Consider the following 25,000-nt stretch of genomic DNA (forward strand, 5'->3'; position numbering starts at 1 on the left):
GGTGAGTCATCAAATGATCATATTCACGTTTTCATATCACTACACGATTGCCAAATACATTCACTTATATTTTCACACATTTAACACAACGTATTTCACTATGAATAATAACAAATATCCATTATTCACAAACAAGAAAAAAAGCGCCATTTTGCGTCTTCCGCACTGAAAAGTTGAGACACTTTTTCACTGAGTATTCTTCAAATATCCCTAAAACCAATATCATAAACGTATTCTACGTAAAATTTCCAGTAATATACGTCTCAATTATCACTCATCTAATTATTCCTCTCGGCATAATTCACAATCCAAATATTCGTTGAACAAGACGAACGTTACAAACTATGGCCGATGACGCAACTCAATCAATGATTCACTTTTTTTTTTTTTTTTTGTGGTTTTAGTCTGTATTTCCTGTCTCGGAGTCGTGTCGATTCGAATTATAAATGTTTAAGGCATAGAGAAATATTTTTTATACTGGAAACATTCACTTGTACGTCTCTACTGATGACCTTCAATGTTACAACCGCTGTGCGTAGGACGCTACACGGGTTAAGAGGCTGATTCAAGAATGTTCTGCCATATTTTTCATTCTGTCAAACACAACGACAGTGCAGAGATAATTATTCCAAGCCCTGACACCGATATTTTTGTATTAGGCCTTTATTTCTGGCATTTTTTATGTAATTTATTTAATTAAAAATTGAAAACAATTATTTCGGCCATATATGTATAACTTTAGTAGGCAGGTACTTTATGTAATATTATAAAAAAAAATCACTAACCCGAAATTATATTAAAATAAAATTCAAATTCAAATTCAAATTCGTTTATCCAATCAAACTTAACCTAACCTTAGAGCTAAATACATTAGGTGTTGTACATATTATGTTTAGTGATAGGTATGTATCAATCATCGGTTCAAGACTGGCATCTTTGCTAGGTTACCGAGAAGGTAAGAAAAATTAAAACTTGACTGCTAATTTATGTATATGTATAGCCTACGTCACTACCGCCACTAACATAATAATTCAGATGATTGCAATGAAACCTCACAACTCAAAATCGGTCCAACGGTTTATACTGCAGGGCGTGTCAAAGAAATATTATACATACATACATAAACTCGAAAAACATAACCCTCTTTTTTCCGTAGTCGGGGAAAAATTTGGGAAATTTTTCAATATCTGGTAACATTACACGCACACAGAAGCACCGTATACGTACAGTGCAGCGGCGAAATGACAGCACACATAGCTTTATTGAAAATGACGATAAATCATTCGGTTTAGTTCGGCAACGCTCCATCTGTCTTTTATTTTGTAATCTAAGACCTCACTATACTTACACTACACGTAAACTAATATCGAATTTTGTTTACAGAAACGAAAATGGCCAAGAACAAGACGACGACATAATCTTCGAAGACTTCGCGCGCCTCAGGCTGAAGGGCGCGGACGCTGATGCTTGAACATTATGCTAACAGCGCTCTCTTACTGAACTACATTCTATATTTTGTTATACCAAACGCACAATTGTATCGTACTTTTTGAATTTTCATAAACAACATTGTTCGTTTTGAAATCCATCGAATGACCATAGACACAAGAAATAAGTGTTATCATCCTTAGCGAAAAGTGTTATAATCTGTATTAAAATAAAAATGATGTATAAAATCATGTTTTCGATCATTTACGATTTTTGGTAAATGCATTACTTACTTATGCAAGTGAAATATTATAGTCGAGCCAATTTAATAGGCAACATTTGACGTCTATCAATTTTATCTTCAAAGAGAGGTAACCTGCTTAAAAACATCGATTAAAGTGAATTAATCGATACGGATTTGAAATATTTGTCAATCGAATTTATTAATTTATGATGATTTTTATTCACAAGTAATCAATGCATTCGATTCTAGATGTCAGATTTCGATTTTTAGAGTAAGAGCGTTTTCACATTATCCGATCCGATATCGGATATCGGAAGCCGATAGCCGATATCCGATATCGGACACAATTTGCCCTTTCACATTATCCGATAATATCGTCCCGATAACATGAGTGTTGCCAGAAACTGGAAAAGTAGATATATTGGGAATTAAAATAAACAGTGGATGCATTTGTGTTACAAAAAATAAACTTTATTTTAAATGAAATAAATAGTAATAAATAAACTGATGTTTTTCAAACCGGTTTAATCTGCTGACTGCGGAGTATGGATTTGTACCCTCTGCAGAGTCAGAATCTAGTTTCAATATTCAACTTCATTGTGAGGCTTGTTTTTTTATATGCTGTTTTTCTTTTTTTATTATTAGAACATGTTGTGTGGTCGTAGTGAATTTTAGAACTTTTTTATATTAAATCATGTATGACTGTTATGTTCTTATACAAATAAAATAAAAAAAAAATTCAACTCAGTATTAAAGCGACGAAACTAGCAAATACAAATTCAAATTACATTTACAAATGTAGGTGCTGTTATTACAATTTTATAGTGCTAATATGTACATTCTACCTAATATCTGGGGGTGCAAATATTTAAACAGAAATAAATTAAACTAAACTAATTCACAGTCACAGATTCCGCAATGTACATAGTACCACAGACTAATAATAATATAGCCATGACAACCAAAATAGTAAACAAGCTCAAAAGTCGCCGCGCGTTCTTGACAAAATTTAGGGTCGCCGCCTTAGATTATGGATTGGTCTCCGCGCACGCTACGACTAGATACCGCCGGCGTACTCGAAAAATGCGGCAACTAAAAGTACGCCGAAATCGGCGTACCCGAGCCAGTCGTGTCACGAGCATTGTGTGGAGAGGGTGTACCGATAGTTTCTAAAGATTTTGGACAAAACCTGAAGTAAAATGCCTGTTTGTGCCATAAAACTGTTTAAAAAAAATACAACAAATAATAAGAAAGACACTGGGATCACGTAACATCAGGAATAATCGTATTATTCGATATTTCACCTGTACTTTGAAAATGTTGTTTACGAAAATACGACGCCATTTAGTGTTGCCGTACTGCATATCCCAAAAACACACTTTTAATTTGAACTTATTTTATTCATAATGTTTTTTTTTTTCAATACTATTAGGAGTATTAGGTACTAACGCATATTATAAAAAAAATGATAATAACAATAATTTATTTCTGTTTAACCTTGTTTAACTGACTCATATGTTATTTTTTTATTACTGCTTTTTTACTTTTAAAAAACCTTTGTGATAGTATAGTGGCATCGCAAGTGGATTTGAGTCACATGTTCATGGGTTCGATTCCCGGCAAGGCCAAAATGAAATGAAAATATTTTTCAAACTTCTTTCCAAGATAGCCCATTTCCCATTTATGGGGTAAAATTTATGTAGCTGGCAGTACAATTCTTCACACACACTAGCGTCCTTACAAATTGCCTTACACACACTACAGAACTGAGTTGCCGCACTCACGGAGCTATTGTTTTTAGGTGGAGCGGTATCTAGTCGTAGCGCGCGCGCGGAGACCAATCCTTAGTCTAAGGGTTGCCGCATTCTAATTCTGAAATTTTAGAGAAAACTAAACAAAATTGCCGTATTGTAAATTTTCTTTTCAATAAAAAGGGTTTGATTTAAAAAAAATCAACTGATAGATCGTAGTTGTACATACAGTAAAAATAACTACAATAAAGAAACCGACTTCAAAAACAGCTGGAAAAGTAAAATATAAAAAAGATTTGATATTATTAATTACTTAATATTATTTAGATGTGCTATTTATTATACAGGTTTGATATCGGCGCTAAAACAAAGCACTAAATCTGTGACTCAATGACAACAATACAATAAACAGCTTACAGCACAACAGTAGTCCGAGTAGGAGGAGGAGCGAGGCAGAATGAGTAAATAAAGATAAAAGATACTAATATTTCGAAGATACGGTTGAATTTAAGAACACAATATATTTTTGTTTACTTCAGTTCAGCCAATTGCCGTATATTATAGGACGATATTAAAATAGCTCCCGTATAAATCGTATTTTTAATGCCTTTAAATACTTAAATGAATGTTTTCTTAATAAAAAGGTTTAAAGTAAATGAAAGGATTTTTTTTTTACATTTAGCGCCTAGAAATGACTGAAAATACACAAACTAGTGCTTTTTTTGCTGTTGGTATACTACCTTTTCGAAAATTGAGCTGGTAACACTGAACATTATCGTCCGATAGTTCACGGGAATATCGGTGTTGGCTCCGATATCCGATATCGGACCGGACAATGTGAAAGACAGGTACGTAAATCATACATTTTACTTAGCCTCCGATATCGGATATCGGCTATCGGCGTCCGATATCCGATATCGGACCGGACAATGTGAAAACGCTCTAACGTCTCTGCCCCCCTAGCCAAGTGGCTTTCTATTAGCGTAACGTTTGATCAATGAATATGGAATCACATGGAAGTGACATACCTACAAAAAAAGTGTGGCCGGCGCCATAATGCTTGTAACAAAACATGGCGGTGTTTAGTGCCGAGAATAATGTTTATCGATATAAAAATAATATTAATATATTTATTTTGAATTTATAAGTATTTGTTTTGGCGCGGTGGAGAAAAATAGTGAGAGTGAATTTTTACGATGCGCGCGCACACCGACACCTAAAATTAACAGCATGAAGTAAGTTCTAGGTGGTATGAAAATTGATAACTATGTTCAAGTTGTATATTCTAGTATTTTGTCCATACGCCAAAGAAGTAACTTCTAACGCGTGTACATAAACACACACTCTTTTTTATTTATTTTAACTTTATTGTACAAAACATAGACGTAAAATTACAAATGGAAAAAATGACAATGCCAATTAATAAAATTAAGTATGGCGATGGCTGCTCGTGACGGTAACACCTATACAGGGTTACTTGTAAAACACCAGCAACCTCGCAGGACAAGATAGCTGTATAATTTGATAAATCCAGTTCAATTTTGACTTCGATATAAGGATTACGGTAGACTTACAATTTGGTAATTTCAGTTTTGAGGAATGTAATATAATGAAACAACATATATAATAATACAGGTATATAATAGTATTTTATTACGATGAACAACACAATATACAGTAATTTATTTATTTACTAGCTGTGCCCGCGACTTCGTCCGCGTGGAATAGTGACTGCATAGTGACTACTTAACACACAATTATTGATAAACACGTCTTGAAACACGTACTATCATATACAACTAAATTATAAGTAGGTACTTACAGATTATTATGTAACAGTTAAGAAATAAAATAAATAATAACACAAAAGAACTGTTAGTAAAATTTATTACTAAACTGAGCTATAAAACTTAGGTACAGAAGAGTTCAAAATTTCCAGGATGTGCTTATTCTCCCGCTCCCATATCCTTCTACTTTCACAGACTTTCAACTTTTCCCTTTCACCCCTAGTAAATGGCAGAACCGATTTTGATCTTAACCATGTCTAATCATACCTATATATGTACATGTATCCTTTCGTTTGGTACTCCATTTGGATTATTTATCCCCACTATCACCCCTAAGGTGCCCTATATGTAATAAACAGATTAACCGATTTTGATAAAACATGACTACATTGTAATTCACACGTCATTTGATATGCCGCTTGAGTATATTATTTGACCACATTCGATTATTCATTCCCACTTTTACCGCTATAAATCAATAAATGGATGAACCGATTTTGATTAAATATGCCTCATTATTCAAATTTATTTATTTATTCCCACTTTTACCCCTATATCAAATAAATGGATGAACCGATTTTGATAAAATTTGACTAATTGTTTCTGACAGGTCGTCTTTTTCCATTTGATATATCACTTGGGTATAACAGACAACATTCGTTTTTTTCATTCCCACTTTTACCCCTCTATATTATAATAAATGGATGAACCGATTTTGATTAAATATGCCTCATTATTCTTCTCACGTCAGGTCATTGAGTATATTTGATAAAATTTATTTATTTATTCCCACTTTTACCCCTATATCAAATAAATGGATGAACCGATTTTGATAAAATTTGACTAATTGTTTCTGACAGGTCGTCTTTTTTCATTTGATATATCACTTGGGTATAACAGACAGCATTCGTTTTTTTCATTCCCACTTACCCCTATATATAATAAACAACTAATGTAACAAAAAAAAACGCATCTAATTCGTATTACCCGTTAGCGAGCTACGGTGGCACAGACAGACATGTAAACACACATAGCGGACATAACACCCCTTGCGTCGGGGGTTAAAAAATATATAATACCTACGACATAATTTCAAAGACCTTTTATATAGAAAATTTACCTAGAAGTAACCATAATGCTATTTGTGCAGGCTTTAGACTTATGAGCAAAAATCTAAATAAAGATCCTTTGACCCCCCTACTACCCCCTCAGCATAACCCCCCCCCCCACGCTTGGGGACTTTCGATATGATCATCTGGACATGTCAAGGAATAACTTTTATGTAATAAAGTAATTCATGTATAGAATGCCTTAGTAAATGTTCGCTGTGATTACTTAAATGGTCATAACTTTTTTATTTATGAACCGATTGACATGAAATAAACACTAAATGTTAAATGAAGCTTACCACAATATATTAGTGAAAACCGCATCTAAATCGGATAAGCCGTTTCTGAGATTAGCGTGTTCAAACATACAGACAAACAGACAAACCGACAAACAGACAAACAGACAAAAAATTTTTTAACTACAGTTTTGGGTTCAGGATCGATTTAATAATAACACCTGCTATTTTTTTTTAAATATTTTCAGTGTACAGACATCACTTTTCTACAATTTTATTATATGTATTGATGATAAATAATAGACAAAAAAACAATAATATATAATAACAGAGAAAATTATAGAGCTAAACTATTTTGTGCAGCCTGGGATGCACTCGGATTCACTCTGTTCATTTTTGAGTTCGGGATTTGAGGCTCAACTGGTACCTGGAAATGAAATGTCACAGTTTACATTAACTAGCATTGTTCACTTTACATTTAAACTAAAATGCAATACATTTTAATTAAAAGGGCAATGCTGATGGTTTGAAATTAATATCAACATTAGGGCTTACAATAGCGGAATTTGAATTTATATTTTTGGTTTTATGGCATTCAAATGCTTTATATATATAAATTTATAAAGAATAGAAAAATAACTTAAAACACCCCATGTATTTAAAGTAAATTGCACTTTCCCTCAGTCAATAACATTTCAACAACCAAATATCACCCAAGTTTGTACTCAAAAAATCATATAAAACCATCTCAGTTTGTTCACAGGCCTCCTTCAAAATAGGAGAAACGTTAGATTATATAAATGACAGCCCTAAATCTAAATAAAAAGACCAAAAGTAAATTGGAAGACATCACGTGTCTACAGATAAAAACCTCACCCTGTGTGAATGCAGCGGCAGACATACTGGTGTAGCATCATCGTGCAGACTAATCACATCCATTGTTCTATTGAAAGCACTTTCTGGGAAATGTACTATGATATATCCTTTACATTTGGCTTGATATTTTCAGTTTCAATTGCTTCTAACCATTCTCCTTTTCTATTTTCACTTCTTGGTAACCTTCAAAAAATGAATATTTAGGTTATTATAATTTTAGTCCTGACCTGACTTATTTATAAATACATTTTTAATTAAAGTAGGTACTATAAAAGCGATTAATCTTACTTAAGTTAAAATTCATATTAGGTAAATTTAAGTGTTTTATTTTTCCTTCTGCTGCTCTTGGCAAAATTAATTTGTTATTTTGGAAGTGTATTCACCAAAGCAACTATTCTTAAGATTAATGACACAGCCTTGGGAGACGCACGTCATCATCGAACATTTTGCTGATGTCGATATTATAAGCCATCACTAGCACCCAAATTCATTATTTTACTAGAACGAAAATATACAAAATAAAGCTATATTTGGTAACAATTTTGCACTGAACATAGTCTGTGAATACTCCTTAATTCAATATACATGAAAATAACTAAATCAGCAAAGAAATAACTAATATTTCAGTCAAAACGTATACATACCGGTGCAAAGACAAACTTTTCTGGTTTTCATTCTTTCCGGAGCCACATCTCACAATACTGCGCTTTGGCATTATGCCACTATTTGTCCTTGACCACTCTATATGTTTTAGACACAAATGTTTGTCACAATCACAAAAATATTCAATATTTTTCAATGTTTACTACGGAGCAATGACAGAGCATGTACATCGTATTAACGAGAACATAAAATGGCGACCGGCCACAGTAGGTATTTGAGCTAACTTCAAATGTCAAGCGGTATAGAATTAGCACTGACTGACGTATAGTCATATTTTTTCACATATCAGAATATTCATTAGTTAGAAAGAGACAGTATTAGTTTTATTATTTCGGTATCGAAATGCATGATATTTGTATAATCAGTTGTTTGTATAGAACAATATGCCCTGTCCATAGGATTCCTTAGTCATTGCGTTTGATAGAATAGATAAACGAATGTATGAGATTGACATAAGCTGGAGATACGTCACGTGACCCAGCGTAACGAAACGAAAATTGGTAGCCAAGTGGCAATGTTTTTCTATTCTATTAGACGAAACGTGACGAAACGTTACCTAAGTCATACGACAGGCGCCATACAAATGCTTAGCCAAGTGGCACTTTTGACAGGAGACTACGCCAATGGGCGTTCGATAACTAGCGTACGCTATAACATCTTGTAGAAATCGAAACAAAATGGCGATTTTATAATCAGCTGTCGAAGTTTCGTGTTGTGTTTAGTGATTATAAAATTTTAGTTTTCATAAAATGCACGCTTTGAGACTTTTAAAAGCTGCGCACGATGAAGAACTTTGGCTCAGGCGCCAAAAAAGAAATGCGTCCAGACGGAGTTTAGAGACAATCAATGAAATGCCGGAACAATTGTTTCAGGAGCGTTTTAGGTTAAATAAAAAAACTTTTAGCGAGCTTTGCTGCAGCCTACGTAACGAAACAAACATACGGGGTACTAAAGAAATTCCTTTGGAAGTAAAGGTAATCCACAGTTTCTTCACTGCGATTGTTTATAATTATTAGTGATGTCCGATATTTTAAATGCCCAATGAAAGGCATGTGTTGTGCATATCTATTAGGTACCTATATTACGTATCCTAATTCTACTTATATTCGTAGGTTCTTTGCGCTCTGAGTTTCTTCGCAACGGGATCCTATCAGAGAATTGTGGGTGTCACACAACATTTGCCACAACGCACTACAAGTAGATGCATTAGGCAAGTTGTGGAGGCACTCAACAGTCCTCGGATAGTGAAAAAATGGATAGTTTTCCCTCAAACACACCAAGAAAGAACAAGAATTATTCGACAAGAGTAAGTGTTTTTATTAATTTATTTATAACTTTCAATGTACAACTACGACATTGGGGCCTTCAAGAAAAGAGCTTATTTGTCCATAAAAGGCCGGCAAAGCACCTGCAACACTTCTTATGTTGCAAGTGTTTATTTCTTATGCTTAAGTTGCTTGCTCTGACATAAAAAAAAAAAAACTTTCAATGTTTTGTACAATTTTAATAAATAACATAATCCTTTGCATTGAAGAAGGTTGCTGCTATTGTAGTCACAAACAATTCTATTATACCACAAAATGTTTGTTTCTGTTCAATTCTAAATGTTTTAAAGGTTTACAAAATATTATGACAAATTCATTTGAAAGTCTTTTTAACAATTGTATTATATGTTTAATATATGTAGGTAATTGTCTTTGATTATTAAATGTGAATGTACCTAATTACAGATTTCAAAGGAAATTTCAATTGCCAGGGGTAATTGGATGCATAGATTGCACTCACATATCAATTGTAAAACCCCACATTGATGAACAGAATTATTTTAACAGAAAAGGATACCATTCCTTAAATGTGCAAATGGTAAGCTATTTTTCTTTGCATATGTATTATTAGTTAGTAAGCATTGTTTTTAATCATGTTTCATTAAAACAAAATAACAAAGCAACTGCAAATAGAATATTTTTTATAACTTAAATTTTTTTTTTCAGATATGTGATGATAATTTAAAGATTACACTGGTCAACAATGATTTTGTTGCCCTGGATGTGAAAGTGGTTTCGAATAATTTAATGCATATTATATACAGAACTATTAATAGTTTTGGTAGATTGGCTCTAGTTTTTTTTTATCCTAATTTTCTTACTAGACTCTAAAATGCAGCATGAAATAGAAGGTATATTTTTTTTACATCATTTATTTATTACAAAGTTTTACTTATTGTTTTGTTTTAGTATTTAATTAATTCAAATGGATATAAAAATAGAGAAAAATCATTAAAACTTATGAAATAGTACAAGGAAATAGATTTTATAAGCTTGTCTTCTTAGTTAATTTTGGGACAATAGTTTTCTTATGGACCATCAGTAATCTGCCATCATGTGACGATCCCATATACCCTGATACCATTATTCCATAATTTTTACTTCTTTTTCGATGTGTTCTTCCTGTTTCTCACAGAAATTCCGCAGATTTACTGGATATCTATCCAGGAGACTGTGGGCAAAGTGTAGCTTTATGCTCGTATTTGCTCATAAAATAATGAAGTTTTTTAAACAACTGTTGTGCCATTTCTTTATAATTTGGTGTTTGAAATTAATCTTAAATTAATTAATACTATATCTCTCCATAATTTACATTCAGCATCAGTTATTAAATTTTGTTAAATTTTCATTTTTTATCAATTGTCGACACGCCCGTCCTGTAGGGCCATCGGGTATTCTTCTTATACTTCTAGATTCCCTCAAAGGCCTAAATTTTCATATTTATTAATTATTCCTAATGAATTTGCTTTGTCTAATTCTATTAATAAAAACATCAAGGGAATTTCGTATACCTATCCACTTTGCTGACCAAGTGCTACTGGGTTTCTTTAACTCGATACAAACCGAACATTGTTGTTCATAAAAATGTTTTTTTACAGAAACCATTTATTATTCTGATATTCTACAGTCAGTTTTATAGAATAGGGTTCTGTCTGAGCGAATAAATGTGCAGAAAACGTAATTCACCTAAAAATAAACACTTGTTAGTAACCCGTACTCTGAAGGGCCGTAAGAAATTTTTATATATGAAAATCCAAATTAAAAAAAAACTAGAGCCAATTAAATAATTTTAATGATTACATTCGCAAACTGGGTACTTGAAATATATAAATCTGTAGAAATATCCAGGGCAACAAAAAAAAATTGTTTTTTTGTTGAGCTGTGTTATCAATGTCAATGCAAAATATGGTGGAGCCACGCATGATTCCTTCATATGGTCATCCAGTGAAGTGGAACCATACATGCGTGGACTTCACGAAAATGGTGAATTGACGTGGCTATTAGGTAAATCATTTAATTCCTACCTACTTCTACATATTTATCATAAAAATATTGGAGTTATAATTTATAAAGCTCTTTAACTACATTATTTGTTTAAGGTGATTCTGGATACCCACAGAGAGCGTGGCTGATGACACCAATTTTAAATGCCGAACCAGGTTCTCGAGCAGAGGTGTACACTACACGCCATTTACAGGCACGCAATTGTATTGAACGATGTTTTGGTGTATTGAAGGCTCGTTGGAGATGCTTGCTGAAGCATCGTACACTCCATTACCATCCTCGTGTTGCCAGTGAGGTAACTATTGCATGTTGTGTTCTGCACAATATTGCACTGGATGCTAAATTACCTCCCCCTAATAATATGGCTGAGCAACAAGAGGATGGTGATGAACCGAGTGTGGGGGTTGGACCCATTTCCAGCAACCAAGATGAGCTGATGAGTGGCAGAATAATGCTAAATAATTTAGTTAATAGATTAGTTTAGTAGGTTATTTTTGTATTTTTGTATTTTTTAAAGTGTGTTGTGTGTAGTTTTAATGTGTATTACTTTTAAGCCTAATTTAGTATGCCTGACCAAGTAGTTTTGTATAATATTTTTTCGCTCCTAAAACATTATTTTGTTTACCTACACAGATTTAAATAATGAAACTGCATTAGTTACAGTATATATTAATCCTTTTAAAGTTTCTGATAACTGCTCATATTTTAGTGCAGGTCATAGGTGAAAAAATTGATCATTGTTGCAGCCTCAACCTGTTTTTTATATTTTTAAGTTTATAATTTTTATTATTGTATTTTTTGTTAGTATTTAAAAAAGTGTGTACTGAATTAATGGTGGTATAAACTACTTAACTAATTAAGTAATAAAATATACTATTATTATGTATATATATGTTTTATTTAATATTCTTAAAACTAAAACAAACACTTAAAACAAATTAAGTACATATAAATCCTATAAAATTTAAAGATTAAAAAGTAAAACAACTAAAGACAGAGGACAGAAAATACTGTACTTAAACTATTAAATTAAAATATTAAAATCTAAAACAAACACTTAAAATAAATTAAGTACATATAAATCCTATTAAATTTAAAGATATATATAATAATAGTTTAAAAAAAACTAAAAAACACGCTTTTTGCAAATTGAAAAATGGAATAATTTTATCAAATTAGTGTATTGTCATCGGTCCTCAATAAATCTACAAAGTTTGAACGAAATCTGGCCGTTTAAAGTGGGTCAAAATCGCGCCCAAAGAAGTCGGTTACAAACAAACATTCAAACATACAGGTGAAGCTAATAAAAAGCGTGTAAAAAGTAAAACAACTAAAGACTGAGGACAGAAAATACTGTACTTAAACTATTAAATTAAAATATTAAAATCTAAAACAAGCACTTAAAAAAAATAAAAAGAAAGGCACTAAATAATACACTTAAAACCCTATGAAAAAAAAAATTAAGATGCGGGCCCTTGAGGCAATATCTCGAGCAACCTTTGCCCGATAACAGCTATTTGCTGCATCACCCTAGTTTGCTCGCGATTTGCCTCAACCTTTAGCGACTCCAGCCGCAGTCGCTCCATTTCTCTTTGGTGGAAAAGTTCCTCACGCTCCCTCTCACGTTCATGGAGAAGCTTTTCCCTTTCCCTTTCTCGCTCATGGGAAAGCTTCTCTCGCGTCTCCTCCAGTGCAAGGCGTCGTTGTTCAACCGCCACAAATTCTGTAGCGGCCCGGTCAAATGGCGTTAAGCCGCGATTCCTGCGAGCTCTCTGCATCCCATGTCGCGGCGAGGCAGTCGCAGATCGCGGTGACGCCGATGACCGTCGACCAGTGGGACGCGGAGGAGAACGCGGTAGAGGGGGCGGCGGACGTACTGGTGGTGGTGGTGGTGAGGGCTGTGGGTCTAGCAGTAGCGGTGATGCTGGCAATGTTGGAACACTTGCTGTTGAGTAATGAAAATAATGTTAAGGAGGCAAATATAATTCTGACTTCCACTTATATTATAAATTAGAAATGTTCATCCATTCCATCTGTTGAATAATATTCTCTAGGATACAAGCAAAGACTAATTTATTCAAGTCATTTAATGAATTATGTTCAATTATTATCGATTAAACTATATTATGACGATTGAAAACAGCTCCTAGAAGAAGGCTAATTTAATAAGTAAATAGAGTTTAATAAAACTTACTATTATAATTAAAATTCTCTAAGCCTACAGGAATTTCAATTTCCACATCTTCAGGAATGGGTTCTTCCCTTGGTACTGGTGGCGCCTGAAAAATATTTATTTTTATCAATATATTAGTTATTTATAACTTTTATCATATACTCTTAACACTTACAAATGTTACGATTAGGAATTGTTAGCTAAGTATTTTGTATAATTGATATAGATTTATAAAGAATAAAATATAATTAAAAGATATTTAATGTTCTCATCAACATTAAATATCTATTAATTATATTGTGATGGAATTACATTTTCAAACACTAGCTGTGCTCCGTAGTTTTACCTGCAGTGCTCTGCTCCTGTTGGTCTTAGCGAGATGATATATATAGCCTATAACCTTCCTCGATAAGTGGGCTATCTAAAATCGAAAGAAATTTTCAAATCGGACCAGTATTTCCCGAGATTAGCGTGTTCAATCAAACAAACAAACTCTTCAGCTTTATTATATTAGTATAGATTTTCAAGCTGTTTATTTGTTTTATTTATTTAATACAATTCATTTTACACAAGTTGAAAGAGGCTTATATGTAATCTCTTTCAAAATAAATATCTATTATTGGCCATGCAAGTTACAGAGGAATTGGTGTGATACGTAAAGTTGCTATAATATAATAGTACTAACATTAAAGCCATGCTCTTGTATGCCAGCTTGACCAAGAACAGCAGTCTCTCCCAGTATGGCACAGACTCGGTCTTCCAAAACTGTTAGAGACAGCCTGCTGCTTGGACCACCACCAGTACCATTTGTGTGGTTGGAAATCAACATTTTCTTTTTTTTTTGTTTTAGTCTTCCAATCTGCCCAGACCTTTAGGTTTACATGTTGTGAGTTAAAGCGGTGCATGAAAAGGGCAATAGCAAAATAAATGAATATATTAAAATATACAGCTATGTTAACAAGATGCAAGTAAATAGCAAAACAATTGAGAGTTTGCAATATACACTTAGGTTAACAACATGCAAGTTAATAGCAAAACAATTGAGAGTTTGCAATATACACTTAGGTTAACAAGATGCAAGTAAATAGCAAAACAATTGAGAGTTTTCAATATACACTTAGGTTAACAAGATGCAAGTGAATAGCAAAACAATTGAGAGTTTGCAATGTACACTTAGGTTAACAAGATGCAAGTTAATAGCAAAACAATTGAGAGTTTGAAATATACAGCTAGGTTAACAAGATGCAAGTTCAAACTTACTTTCTTCCACTTCTCTTGTGATTTGTGAACCCCACCACCAACTGAATTAAGTAATAATGTGAGCCTTGCCCACATTTGGTCGGCTTTTAGTCGACCCTGAGGTCCCCGCTGTGGTCGAGAGAGGTCACCATACCTATGGGTAACACACACCAATGAAGCACTTGGTATTAATGATTTCATTGTTTATTATAAAAATATTGAAGCAAGTTTGGAATCAAAACTGTATTTTTTTAATAGTACCTTTCCATGAATTCTATAAGAGCAGAAAATTGCTCCTGGCTGGCGCGCAGTCTCTCCATTTCTAAACTAGAAAAATAAGTACACATAAATAAATTAAATTTAAACCTTGAAGACATTATATCTTTTTATGCCTCATTGCAAATGCAAAATTAACTTACCTCTATTTGTATTTTTATAATTTAAAGCACAACCTGTATTTTTTAGTTCACTTCAAAAATTTTTTGACTTTTTACTTTTTCCGTTTTCGGAATTCGGCAGTTTAATTTGAATATTTCAAGATATTTTTCAACATTACCAATGTCAAACTGAATGACAGTTGACAGTTTGACGTACGCTGACTGACGTTAGAATTCGAAGCCATAGACATTAGCGTACGATCCAATAGAATAAGCGTTCGCCAAGTTCTAATCCACTTGGCTACCTGTCGTTTATCGTATTCGATAAGGCGTCAACGTTTGTAGAAAGAGAAACGCTATAAATCGTATGCCACTTGGCTAGGGGGGCTGGTAATTTTAATATGTTCTATGAATAGGGCCGTAATAGGAGATGATATAACCTAATACAGAGTTACCTGGAAATAACTACCACCGTAATAGGAAAACTACTCCTTTTTTTTTAACCGACTTCAAAAAAAAGGAGGAGACGAAAGGAGGAAACGAGAGCGCGGAACGAGCGACAAAGAAGCACAATCGGACGTTGTCACGTTCAATTATCGTCAGTAAACCGACTTTACAGACAACCAATTTTTTTTTTTTTTTTTTTATGTATGTACACCGATTACTCCGAGGTTTCTGAACCGATTTACGTGATTCTTTTTTTGTTCGATGCGGGATGGTGTCGAATTGGTCCCATAAAAATTTTATTCGGATAGGCCCAGTAAGTTTTTATTTTATGAGCATTTTTGTCTGCATTTGTAAATGTTGCAAGTGCAAGTTTAAAGTCGGTTGTTTTTAACGCAGTTATCATTATAATCCTAATTCGGACCCATCAAAAATTCGATAAACAAGAGAATGTAAATGCTTTATCAAACGATAACAGTTTTTTGGCTCATAGAGCAGGCTCCAAGGAGATGTTCGTTTGCATAAATAGCGGACCTAAATCTGACTTCTGATATATATTGTATAGATCCCAGACATCCTATAGACAGATGTTGCCAACCAGTTTTGTGGTCCCCTTCCCCGCACCCCGGTTATTAAATATGGCATACAAAGAAAAAAATAAACATTTCCAAAACATGCCGCGTGGGGTATCAAATGAAAGAGCTTATTGAGTAGATCACGAATATATAGCATACTATAACATTTCTTACACTTTCTCTAAGATTTTTTAGAAAATTTACGAAAATGGTCCATTTTTGAGTTAACTTTAAACCACTATAGATTGAAAACTCATGAATATATTTTTTAAATTATTATTTTAAATAATTAACAATAGTCCATTGTTTACGATTCAATAGTTCGTACAGTGAAATAGTTGCATGGGGGAGTGGGGGGGAGCATTCAAAGATGGCGAGTATATTTTCAAGTTTATGCCAGAAATAAAGGCCTAATACAAAAATATCGGTGTCAGGGCTTGGAATAATTATCTCTGCACTGTCGTTGTGTTTGACAGAATGAAAAATATGGCAGAACATTCTTGAATCAGCCTCTTAACCCGTGTAGCGTCCTACGCACAGCGGTTGTAGCGTAAAACGTCGTATTCACGGTCCATCTTGACGTACGTCCCGCCAAGGTCATACACGATGCACGACGCAAAACGACCGTGAATAGTCTTGACGTACGTCAATAATTATTATTATTACGTTGCTGGATGTGCACGACGAATTTTTCGTCCAGCGAGCATCCCCACCACCGCGAACGTCGTGCAAGCGCATCGTGCATCGTGCATGCTTGATCGTGAATAGGCTTGCTGTACAGCAGATCAGTGTTGCCAACAGAAATTAATGTAAATACTTGGAAACGTGGCCTATTGATATGATTTTTTTGTGATAACTTAGTAGTTAGTTTAGTTTTGTGATAACGTAGTGAGTACATGAGCAAGCAAGAAACAGTTATTTTATATTTTTATGTACACAGGAAATACCCAATTATCATTACTTTTGGATCAACCTAGTACACATGGACAGTTTATATTCAGAAGTTATTATTTTAAAAGAACTCCAAGGCGAATTGTTGAATAACAAAGATTTTATGCAAAAGTCCACTGCAGAAAAATGGCAATTTATTTAAAAAAAATGTCCTAACGAATTTGTTTGTTTAAAAAAAATGATTAGCTATATTATACTCTCTGTTCCCGCCACTTCAGCATTTACTGAAAGAGTCTTTTCGGTCATGAATGTGAAGTGGCGGGAAGAGAGAAACCGAGCTTCATTAAAAATTAATTAAAAATGAGCTCTTGAAATAAATTTAGATTTGGAATGTTTGGATTCATATAATTCATTTAAAAATAATGAAAAATTCTTAGGTACTGCAAAAAGTACAAAAAAACACATTTTTAAAAATATTTATTTACTCTTTATACATCCAGCACAGTGGATTTCTGGTGGTTTCAGAGGTCTCTTCTGGTGGGTAGCTTGATACTTCGGTGGCAACACTGGCAGCCTTGAGCTGACGTACAGCGGGGATGGACCGTGAATATGCGTCGTGCATCGTGTATGACCTTGGCGGGACGTACGTCAAGATGGACCGTGAATAAGACGCTTTACTCAAATTGTACTGAGAGCGTCCTGCGCAGCAAACGCTGTGCGTAACGCGGCCCGTGACATTGAAGGTCATCAGTAGAGACGTACAAGTGAATGTTTCCAGTATAAAAAATATTTCTCTATGCCTTAAACATTTATAATTCAAATCGACACGACTCCGAGACAGGAAATACAGACACCACAAAAAAAAAAAAAAAGTGAATCATTGATTGAGTTGCGTCATCGGCCATAGTTTGTACTTTGTAAAGTTCGTCTTGTTCAACGAATATTTGGATTGTGAATTATGCCGAGAGGAATAATTAGATGAGTGATAATTGAGACGTATATTACTGGAAATTTTACGTAGAATACGTTTATGATATTGGTTTTAGGGATATTTGAAGAATACTCAGTGAAAAAGTGTCTCAACTTTTCAGTGCGGAAGACGCAAAATGGCGCTTTTTTTCTTGTTTGTGAATAATGGATATTTGTTATTATTCATAGTGAAATACGTTGTGTTAAATGTGTGAAAATATAAGTGAATGTATTTGGCAATCGTGTAGTGATATGAAAACGTGAATATGATCATTTGATGACTCACCATTATCATGTAAGTGTTAGTAGGTATGTAAGCAATTAAAATTAAAACAAAAGAAAATCAATTTTTTTATAATTTTATAGAAAAAATATATCGTCATGATTACATTTTTATGCTATAACTAGTTTCTTCCTCTTTCCAAAAATATATCATACATGGCATATAATTAAAGAACAATAGGGTAAATAAAATTTTCAAACTCGGTAGTCATAAAAAAGCTAGATTTCGTAAACTACCTCGACATACTTGGGACGCATAACATCTGTGCGTATGCTTAACAGAGCAAGTAATAGGTATAGGAAGAGACGGCACTCAGTACTTCGATTTCGAGCTCACGCACACATATGCATGTATTACTTAGGTTAAGTCTTATATCCCACCAAAAACATAAATGTAAAAATTGGAGCCGAGTTCAATCGTTGACTTAATTTGCCAAAAAAAGAAATGAGATCTAAATGTGTGCCAAGTTCTGCAGACAGTCCAGAAATTTATTTACAAAGATGTATTAAGTTCTTAGGTTGACTGAAAACTCAATTGTTTTATTTTCCCTTAGAGAACAATGTTTATTCCAAAATATAACTTTTTTTTAAATTTGAATAATATAATTATTTTCACAAAGCAAACAACTAATGACCTATTGAACCCCATAATTTGATGAGGCTAGTTTTTAGAACCTCACAAAATATAAACAGTATGTAAAACAGTTTAAAAAAGTGGCTCGAAATGGTTCGTGTAAATATACACACGGCTGCTGCTCGCCAGTTCTCTTCGCTTGAACTCGGCTTGACACGCTGCCGCGTGTCTAGATACCAACCTATGAAAAGTTCACGTCAAAAATGATCCACATTGCTGCCAACATTTAAAAGTTGAAGTTGCTAGTGATGTCTCTTTGAGTACATATTATCGATAAAACTTCATATCGATATCGATAAAATTTTCGATGCTGGGTAACATCACTACTAATTCTCATCCTTATTCAAATTTATAGGAAATTAAAAATAAAACACCAACAATGTAGATCAATAAGTTTATTATAATATAATAATAATTACCTATATATAACATTTTTATATAATATTAAAACTCACTATTATCAGCAAAAATGGATAATTCCATTTGAATTTTGAATTTTACTGAATATCTTTATTTAGGCATGTAGGACTTAATTCGGCTTAAATATTATGTGAATACAACTAGATTCACATTTTATACTTTTCCTTGAAATATTTTGCGGGATTTCTATTTTAAAATCTCATTCTAAATTTCCAATATATCGTTGCCGTTCGGATCGCCATATTGGAATTGTAAGAAGTCGTTGTTTTCTTTGGACAAAACAATAATAATATTATCTCCTCTCCAATTGATTCTACAGCCAGAACATGACGTAATAGAGAAGTTTTCTCGTAAAAATTATTATTTTTTATATCTTCCTTTAATAGAACAGTCATTGGGTATATATTGCAAATACTTAGTCACAAATCACATTAATAATTATTATCAATTATTATCTACACAAAGATTTTAACATTGTTTACACATAACACTTTTTCTTCTTCTTTCACTTTTGGCAGAAATATAACAAATTAAAAAATTCAATGTACTGTACATTAACTGAGTAAATAAGTAAGAAAATCTACGATATACGAAGAACAGATTTTGTTTATCTTCCACCAAAACAATTAATAAAACGCCATTTTGAATTCAAATTTCAAACAACAAATCAACATCAAGAGGTTGTCTATGCTTAAGTCTTAACCATTGACAAGAAATCGAAGAAAGAAAGAAATAATTTATTAATGTATTAGCTTAAAATTAAAATATACAAAAATAAGGTTTAAAAAAAAATAAGAAATAATAATAAATAATTAAAACTAAAATATTAAATCTAATATTAAATGATTACATCGGAGGGGCCAACATTAGAAATGTTTTTATTTTTTCTAAAAGTTGGCAGAACAGACTCTCCCTTAGGTCTTTGAAAAGTACAAAATAATTTGAACTGTATGTCAATTGAATGAAGTTTAAAATTGCTTGATAATGGAAGCCTAACCAAAACGATGTTCTTAAGGACGCGTTTACGAATCTGACAAAAATAAGCAGTTTTTCGGTACATTTTGCGACAAAATAATACAAAACCAAATTAAACTAATAATTACTATAGATAGATTAATCCTTAACCCTCAATTCACTAGGTGAAATTTGCTAACATAAACAGCTTCCATGAGTCCACTGGACTCATATATTTTCTTGGCGTGTTTTTTTCAAATAAAACTCTTTTTTTTATTAAGTTTTTTTATTATTATTTTTAAATGTTTATTAAGGCACTACAAAAAAATAATAAAACTGGATAAACTTCTGAAATACTCTTAAAAATAAAAAAAAACTTATTCTAATAGTCTTAGAAAACAGAGTTATTTTCAAAGCCCTACAATAATGGCAAATATTTTTAACTAATGGCTCTTTTTAATTTTATAAGACTTCTAAAGGAATGCAAAACCGAAAATAAACAACAAAAATGTACGCTTCTATACAAAAAAATAAAACGTGCAATGGGGTATTGCCACCGATTGCAGGCAGCGACGGCATGCCATTTTTGAGCAACTCAAACATACAGGCTTCAGACATCTAGTGCCTGAATGTGCAGTCTTTGTTCTCTTTTTGTAATTACATGGATAACAATGCTTTCTTTCTGTCCTAGATAGCTTGTCTTCGGTTTCAGAATGGCTCGCATCTTCATCATTCATAATTTGTGTGATCCATGATTCCAAAACAGAATCTGCCTGGTCTTCATTCATATTTACAACTTTATGTTGTTTTAGATCCATTTTACAAACCTACAACAACAACAAATATTAAAATACATATTTTTATATCATTAATACGACAAATAAGCAACATTTAAGAATCGTAACAAATAAATAAAATATTACTTAATTCACTAGTATGAGTCCATGGGACTCACTCGACGTAATAACTTACCTATTACGCAGCGCAGGCGCACGTCCTCTCGCTACCGCGGTGCCCACGTCACTGCAGGAAGGTACTGAGACGGTGGAGGAAATAAGTCACCAGGGGAAAAAAATATAATAGTTTGAAAGTTCGATGTGAGTCCAATGGACTCAGGTAGTGAATTAAGGGTTAATCTTTAAATGGTAGCAATTTTTTAGTCGAAAATTTTGGTTTATAATATTATAAAAAATATTTTCCGTTGCCCTTTCACACAAAATTGACAATATCGTGCTGAATAAAGGAACATTTTTCATGTATTTAATAAAATAAATTTAATGATTTAAAAATATTTTAAGTAAGCAGACATGTCCAACTCAAAAAGGTAGCAAAGAAAACTATCAAAATGTTACAAATAGGCTGAGAAATCAAACCTTATTTTTTCACATATTTAGTTGTAACGCGTGATACTTATTGGATTGAAATAAGGGTTATTTTACTGGCTCATCTTGATTTATTGCACAAAAATTTGTAATGAAATATTTTAGTCTGCGCTCGGCCGCCGTTGTGAGTGGAGTGTGGACACTGTGACGCTTGTAATCAGCTCCTCGTTTACGAAAAGATCACTGTATGAATACAAAATATTTGACCTAATAAACTTGATCCTTCACGCATTCATTTTATTTATAGATTTTATACTTATGGGATTATAAATTTCATATTTAGTTTCTGACTTGATGGAGTGACCTGAAGGTGTACTTCGAAGACTGCTACTGGAACTAATAAACGATTAGAGCTAGGTGTGCCGAGTTTGGGCTCATTTTGTTAGTTATGTTGAGACCTTACCTCCAGACTTGATGGAGTGACCTGCAGGTGTACTTCGAAGACGGCTACTGGAACTAATAGACGAGTAGAGCTAGGTATGCCGAGTTTGGGCTCGTTTTGTTAGTTACATTGAGACCATACCTCCAGACTTGATGGAGTGACCTGAAGGTGTACTTCGAAGACTGCTACTGGAACTAATAAACGATTAGAGCTAGGTGTGTCGAGTTTGGGCTCATTTTGTTAGTTATGTTGAGACCTTACCACCGGACTTGATGGAGTGACCTGCAGGTGTACTTCGAAGACGGCTACTGGAACTAATAGACGAGTAGAGCTAGGTATGCCGAGTTTGGGCTCGTTTTGTTAGTTACATTGAGACCATACCTCCAGACTTGATGGAGTGACCTGAAGGTGTACTTCGAAGACTGCTACTGGAACTAATAAACGATTAGAGCTAGGTGTGTCGAGTTTGGGTTCATTTTGTTAGTTATGTTGAGACCTTACCACCGGACTTGATGGAGTGACCTGCAGGTGTACTTCGAAGACGGCTACTGGAACTAATAGACGAGTAGAGCTAGGTATGCCGAGTTTGGGCTCGTTTTGTTAGTTACATTGAGACCATACCTCCAGACTTGATGGAGTGACCTGAAGGTGTACTTCGAAGACTGCTACTGGAACTAATAAACGATTAGAGCTAGGTGTGCCGAGTTTGGGCTCGTTTTGTTAGTTATGTTGAGACCTTACCACCGGACTTAATGGAGTGACCTGCAGGTGTACTTCGAAGACTGCTACTGGAACTATTAGACGAGTAGAGCTAGGTGTGCCGAGTTTGGGTTCATTTTGTTAGTTATGTTGAGACCTTACCTCCAGACTTGATGGAGTGACCTGCAGGTGTACTTCGAAGACGGCTACTGGAACTAATAGACGAGTAGAGCTAGGTATGCCGAGTTTGGGCTCGTTTTGTTAGTTACATTGAGACCATACCTCCAGACTTGATGGAGTGACCTGAAGGTGTACTTCGAAGACTGCTACTGGAACTAATAAACGATTAGAGCTAGGTGTGTCGAGTTTGGGCTCATTTTGTTAGTTATGTTGAGACCTTACCTCCGGATTTGATGGAGTGTCCTGAAGGTGTACTTCGAAGACTGCTACTGGAACTAATAGACGAGTAGAGACTAGGTGTGCCGAGTTTGGGCTCGTTTTGTTAGTTATGTTGAGACCTTACCACCGGACTTAATGGAGTGACCTGCAGGTGTACTTCGAAGACTGCTACTGGAACTATTAGACGAGTAGAGCTAGGTGTGCCGAGTTTGGGTTCATTTTGTTAGTTATGTTGAGACCTTACCACCGGACTTGATGGAGTGACCTGCAGGTGTACTTCGAAGACTTCTACTGGAACTAATAGACGGTTAGAGCTAGGTGTGCCGAGTTTGGGCTCATTTTGTTAGTTATATTGAGACCTTACCTCCGGACTTGATGGAGTGTCCTGAAGGTGTACTTCGAAGACTGCTACTGGAACTAATAGACGAGTAGAGCTAGGTGTGCCGAGTTTGGGCTCATTTTGTTAGTTATGTTGAGACCTTACCTCCGGACTTGATGGAGTGACCTGCAGGTGTACTTCGAAGACTGCTACTGGAACTAATAAACGATTAGAGCTAGGTGTATCGAGTTTGGGTTCATTTTGTTAGTTATGTTGAGACCTTACCTCCGGACTTGATGGAGTGTCCTGAAGGTGTACTTCGAAGACTGCTACTGGAACTAATAGACGAGTAGAGCTAGGTGTGCCGAGTTTGGGCTCGTTTTGTTAGTTATGATGAGACCTTACCTCGGGACTTGATGGAGTGACCTGAAGGTGTACTTCGAAGACTGCTACTGGAACTAATAGACGAGTAGAGCTAGGTGAGGCGAGTTTGGGCTTGTTTTGTCTTCGAAGTACACCTTCAGGACACTTCATCAAGTCCGGAGGTAAGGTCGCCCTCTTTTGTCGTTGTTGTTGTTGTTGTTTGTTGTTGTTGTTGTTGTTGTTGTTGTTTATAATTTATTTAATATGGACCACGAAATTTATAATCATGAATTATTTTTGACGACTGCACGCCGTAACTGCACGCGTGCAAAGTTTTTTGACTTGACCTTGAAAACACGAGGCGTTAGTCGCGCGCGGCGTATGTTGTATGTATGTATGTATTATGTATGTATGTATGTATGTATGTACATATGCCGTGCGTGATACGTGAATAGTATCTGAAAAAATTAAACAAGCAGAAACATCGTAGCCGGGATGCGAGACAATCGGTGCGCGAGGCTAGCGAAGACGGGGGGGCGTTGCGCGTGCGCAGCGAGACATTTGTACGTACGTATGTGTATGTATCATTATTTCGTCGCTGTTGTACCGCGTCGCCCGTGTGCTCTGCGCTCTCCTCGTTGCCGCCGTTCGCGTGTCGGTGTGGGGTTGGTGTTTGGTGGTGAGTCTGACAGAGTTGTAGAGTAGTGTGTTAGTTCTATGAAATAATAAAAGACCACCAAAGATGATGATATTGTAAAAGCGTTTGTGCATACGGCGCGATACAGTTTTTAATCTTTAGTGGTGGTAGTAGTAGTAGTAGTAGTAGTAGTAGAAATTAGTAACTGTAGTAACATTGCGTCTGCCGACGGTTTGATAGATTGTCAGTTTCGTAGATTGTATTTTATATGTGTAGTGTAATAAATATTACGCATCTTGATACACTCTCGGAGCGCAGACCGTGAAGAATATACGACTACTATTGAACGGCAGTATAAATTTTTTTATTGTTCACATCGCACACGTTTGTGATGTACCAATGGGCTTTTATCAGATGTTTATATGTGGTCGCAATTTT

At 34.4% G+C, this 25,000-nt stretch overlaps 1 protein-coding gene and 4 long non-coding RNA genes across 6 annotated transcripts; 2 read left to right on the plus strand and 3 right to left on the minus strand.

Annotated features, from left to right (window-relative positions):
* Window positions 1–499: 499 nt before the first annotated feature.
* On the plus strand, window positions 500–1,691 carry LOC123696112. The gene is made up of 2 exons (XR_006752040.1): window positions 500–955; window positions 1,384–1,691. It is a non-coding gene; the product is annotated as an uncharacterized LOC123696112 (long non-coding RNA).
* A 5,156-nt stretch (window positions 1,692–6,847) lies between these two features.
* On the minus strand, window positions 6,848–8,353 carry LOC123696106. The gene is made up of 3 exons (XR_006752039.1): window positions 8,076–8,353; window positions 7,432–7,614; window positions 6,848–6,982 (listed from the first exon to the last, which is right to left on the minus strand). It is a non-coding gene; the product is annotated as an uncharacterized LOC123696106 (long non-coding RNA).
* Window positions 8,354–8,429: 76 nt separating this feature from the next.
* On the plus strand, window positions 8,430–12,175 carry LOC123696101. Of its 2 annotated transcripts, XR_006752038.1 has the most exons (5): window positions 8,430–9,068; window positions 9,207–9,400; window positions 9,825–9,957; window positions 10,086–11,423; window positions 11,519–12,175. It is a non-coding gene; the product is annotated as an uncharacterized LOC123696101 (long non-coding RNA). The 2 variants fall into 2 exon arrangements; XR_006752037.1 differs by lacking the exon at window positions 8,430–9,068 and having other exon boundaries at window positions 9,075–9,400.
* A 592-nt stretch (window positions 12,176–12,767) lies between these two features.
* On the minus strand, window positions 12,768–15,273 carry LOC123696046 (formin-like protein 2). The gene is made up of 5 exons (XM_045642051.1): window positions 15,255–15,273; window positions 15,097–15,157; window positions 14,857–14,989; window positions 13,618–13,702; window positions 12,768–13,368 (listed from the first exon to the last, which is right to left on the minus strand). The coding sequence occupies exons 2-5, from the start codon at window positions 15,153–15,155 to the stop codon at window positions 12,884–12,886; spliced, it is 762 nt and encodes a 253-aa protein (XP_045498007.1). The 5' UTR covers window positions 15,156–15,157; window positions 15,255–15,273; the 3' UTR covers window positions 12,768–12,883.
* Window positions 15,274–19,387: 4,114 nt separating this feature from the next.
* Window positions 19,388–21,889, minus strand: LOC123696122. Its single transcript, XR_006752042.1, has 2 exons — window positions 21,354–21,889; window positions 19,388–21,208 (listed from the first exon to the last, which is right to left on the minus strand). It is a non-coding gene; the product is annotated as an uncharacterized LOC123696122 (long non-coding RNA).
* Window positions 21,890–25,000: the final 3,111 nt, after the last annotated feature.

Source organism: Colias croceus, chromosome 1 (assembly GCF_905220415.1).
Source record: "Colias croceus chromosome 1, ilColCroc2.1".
NCBI lineage: Eukaryota > Metazoa > Arthropoda > Insecta > Lepidoptera > Pieridae > Colias > Colias croceus.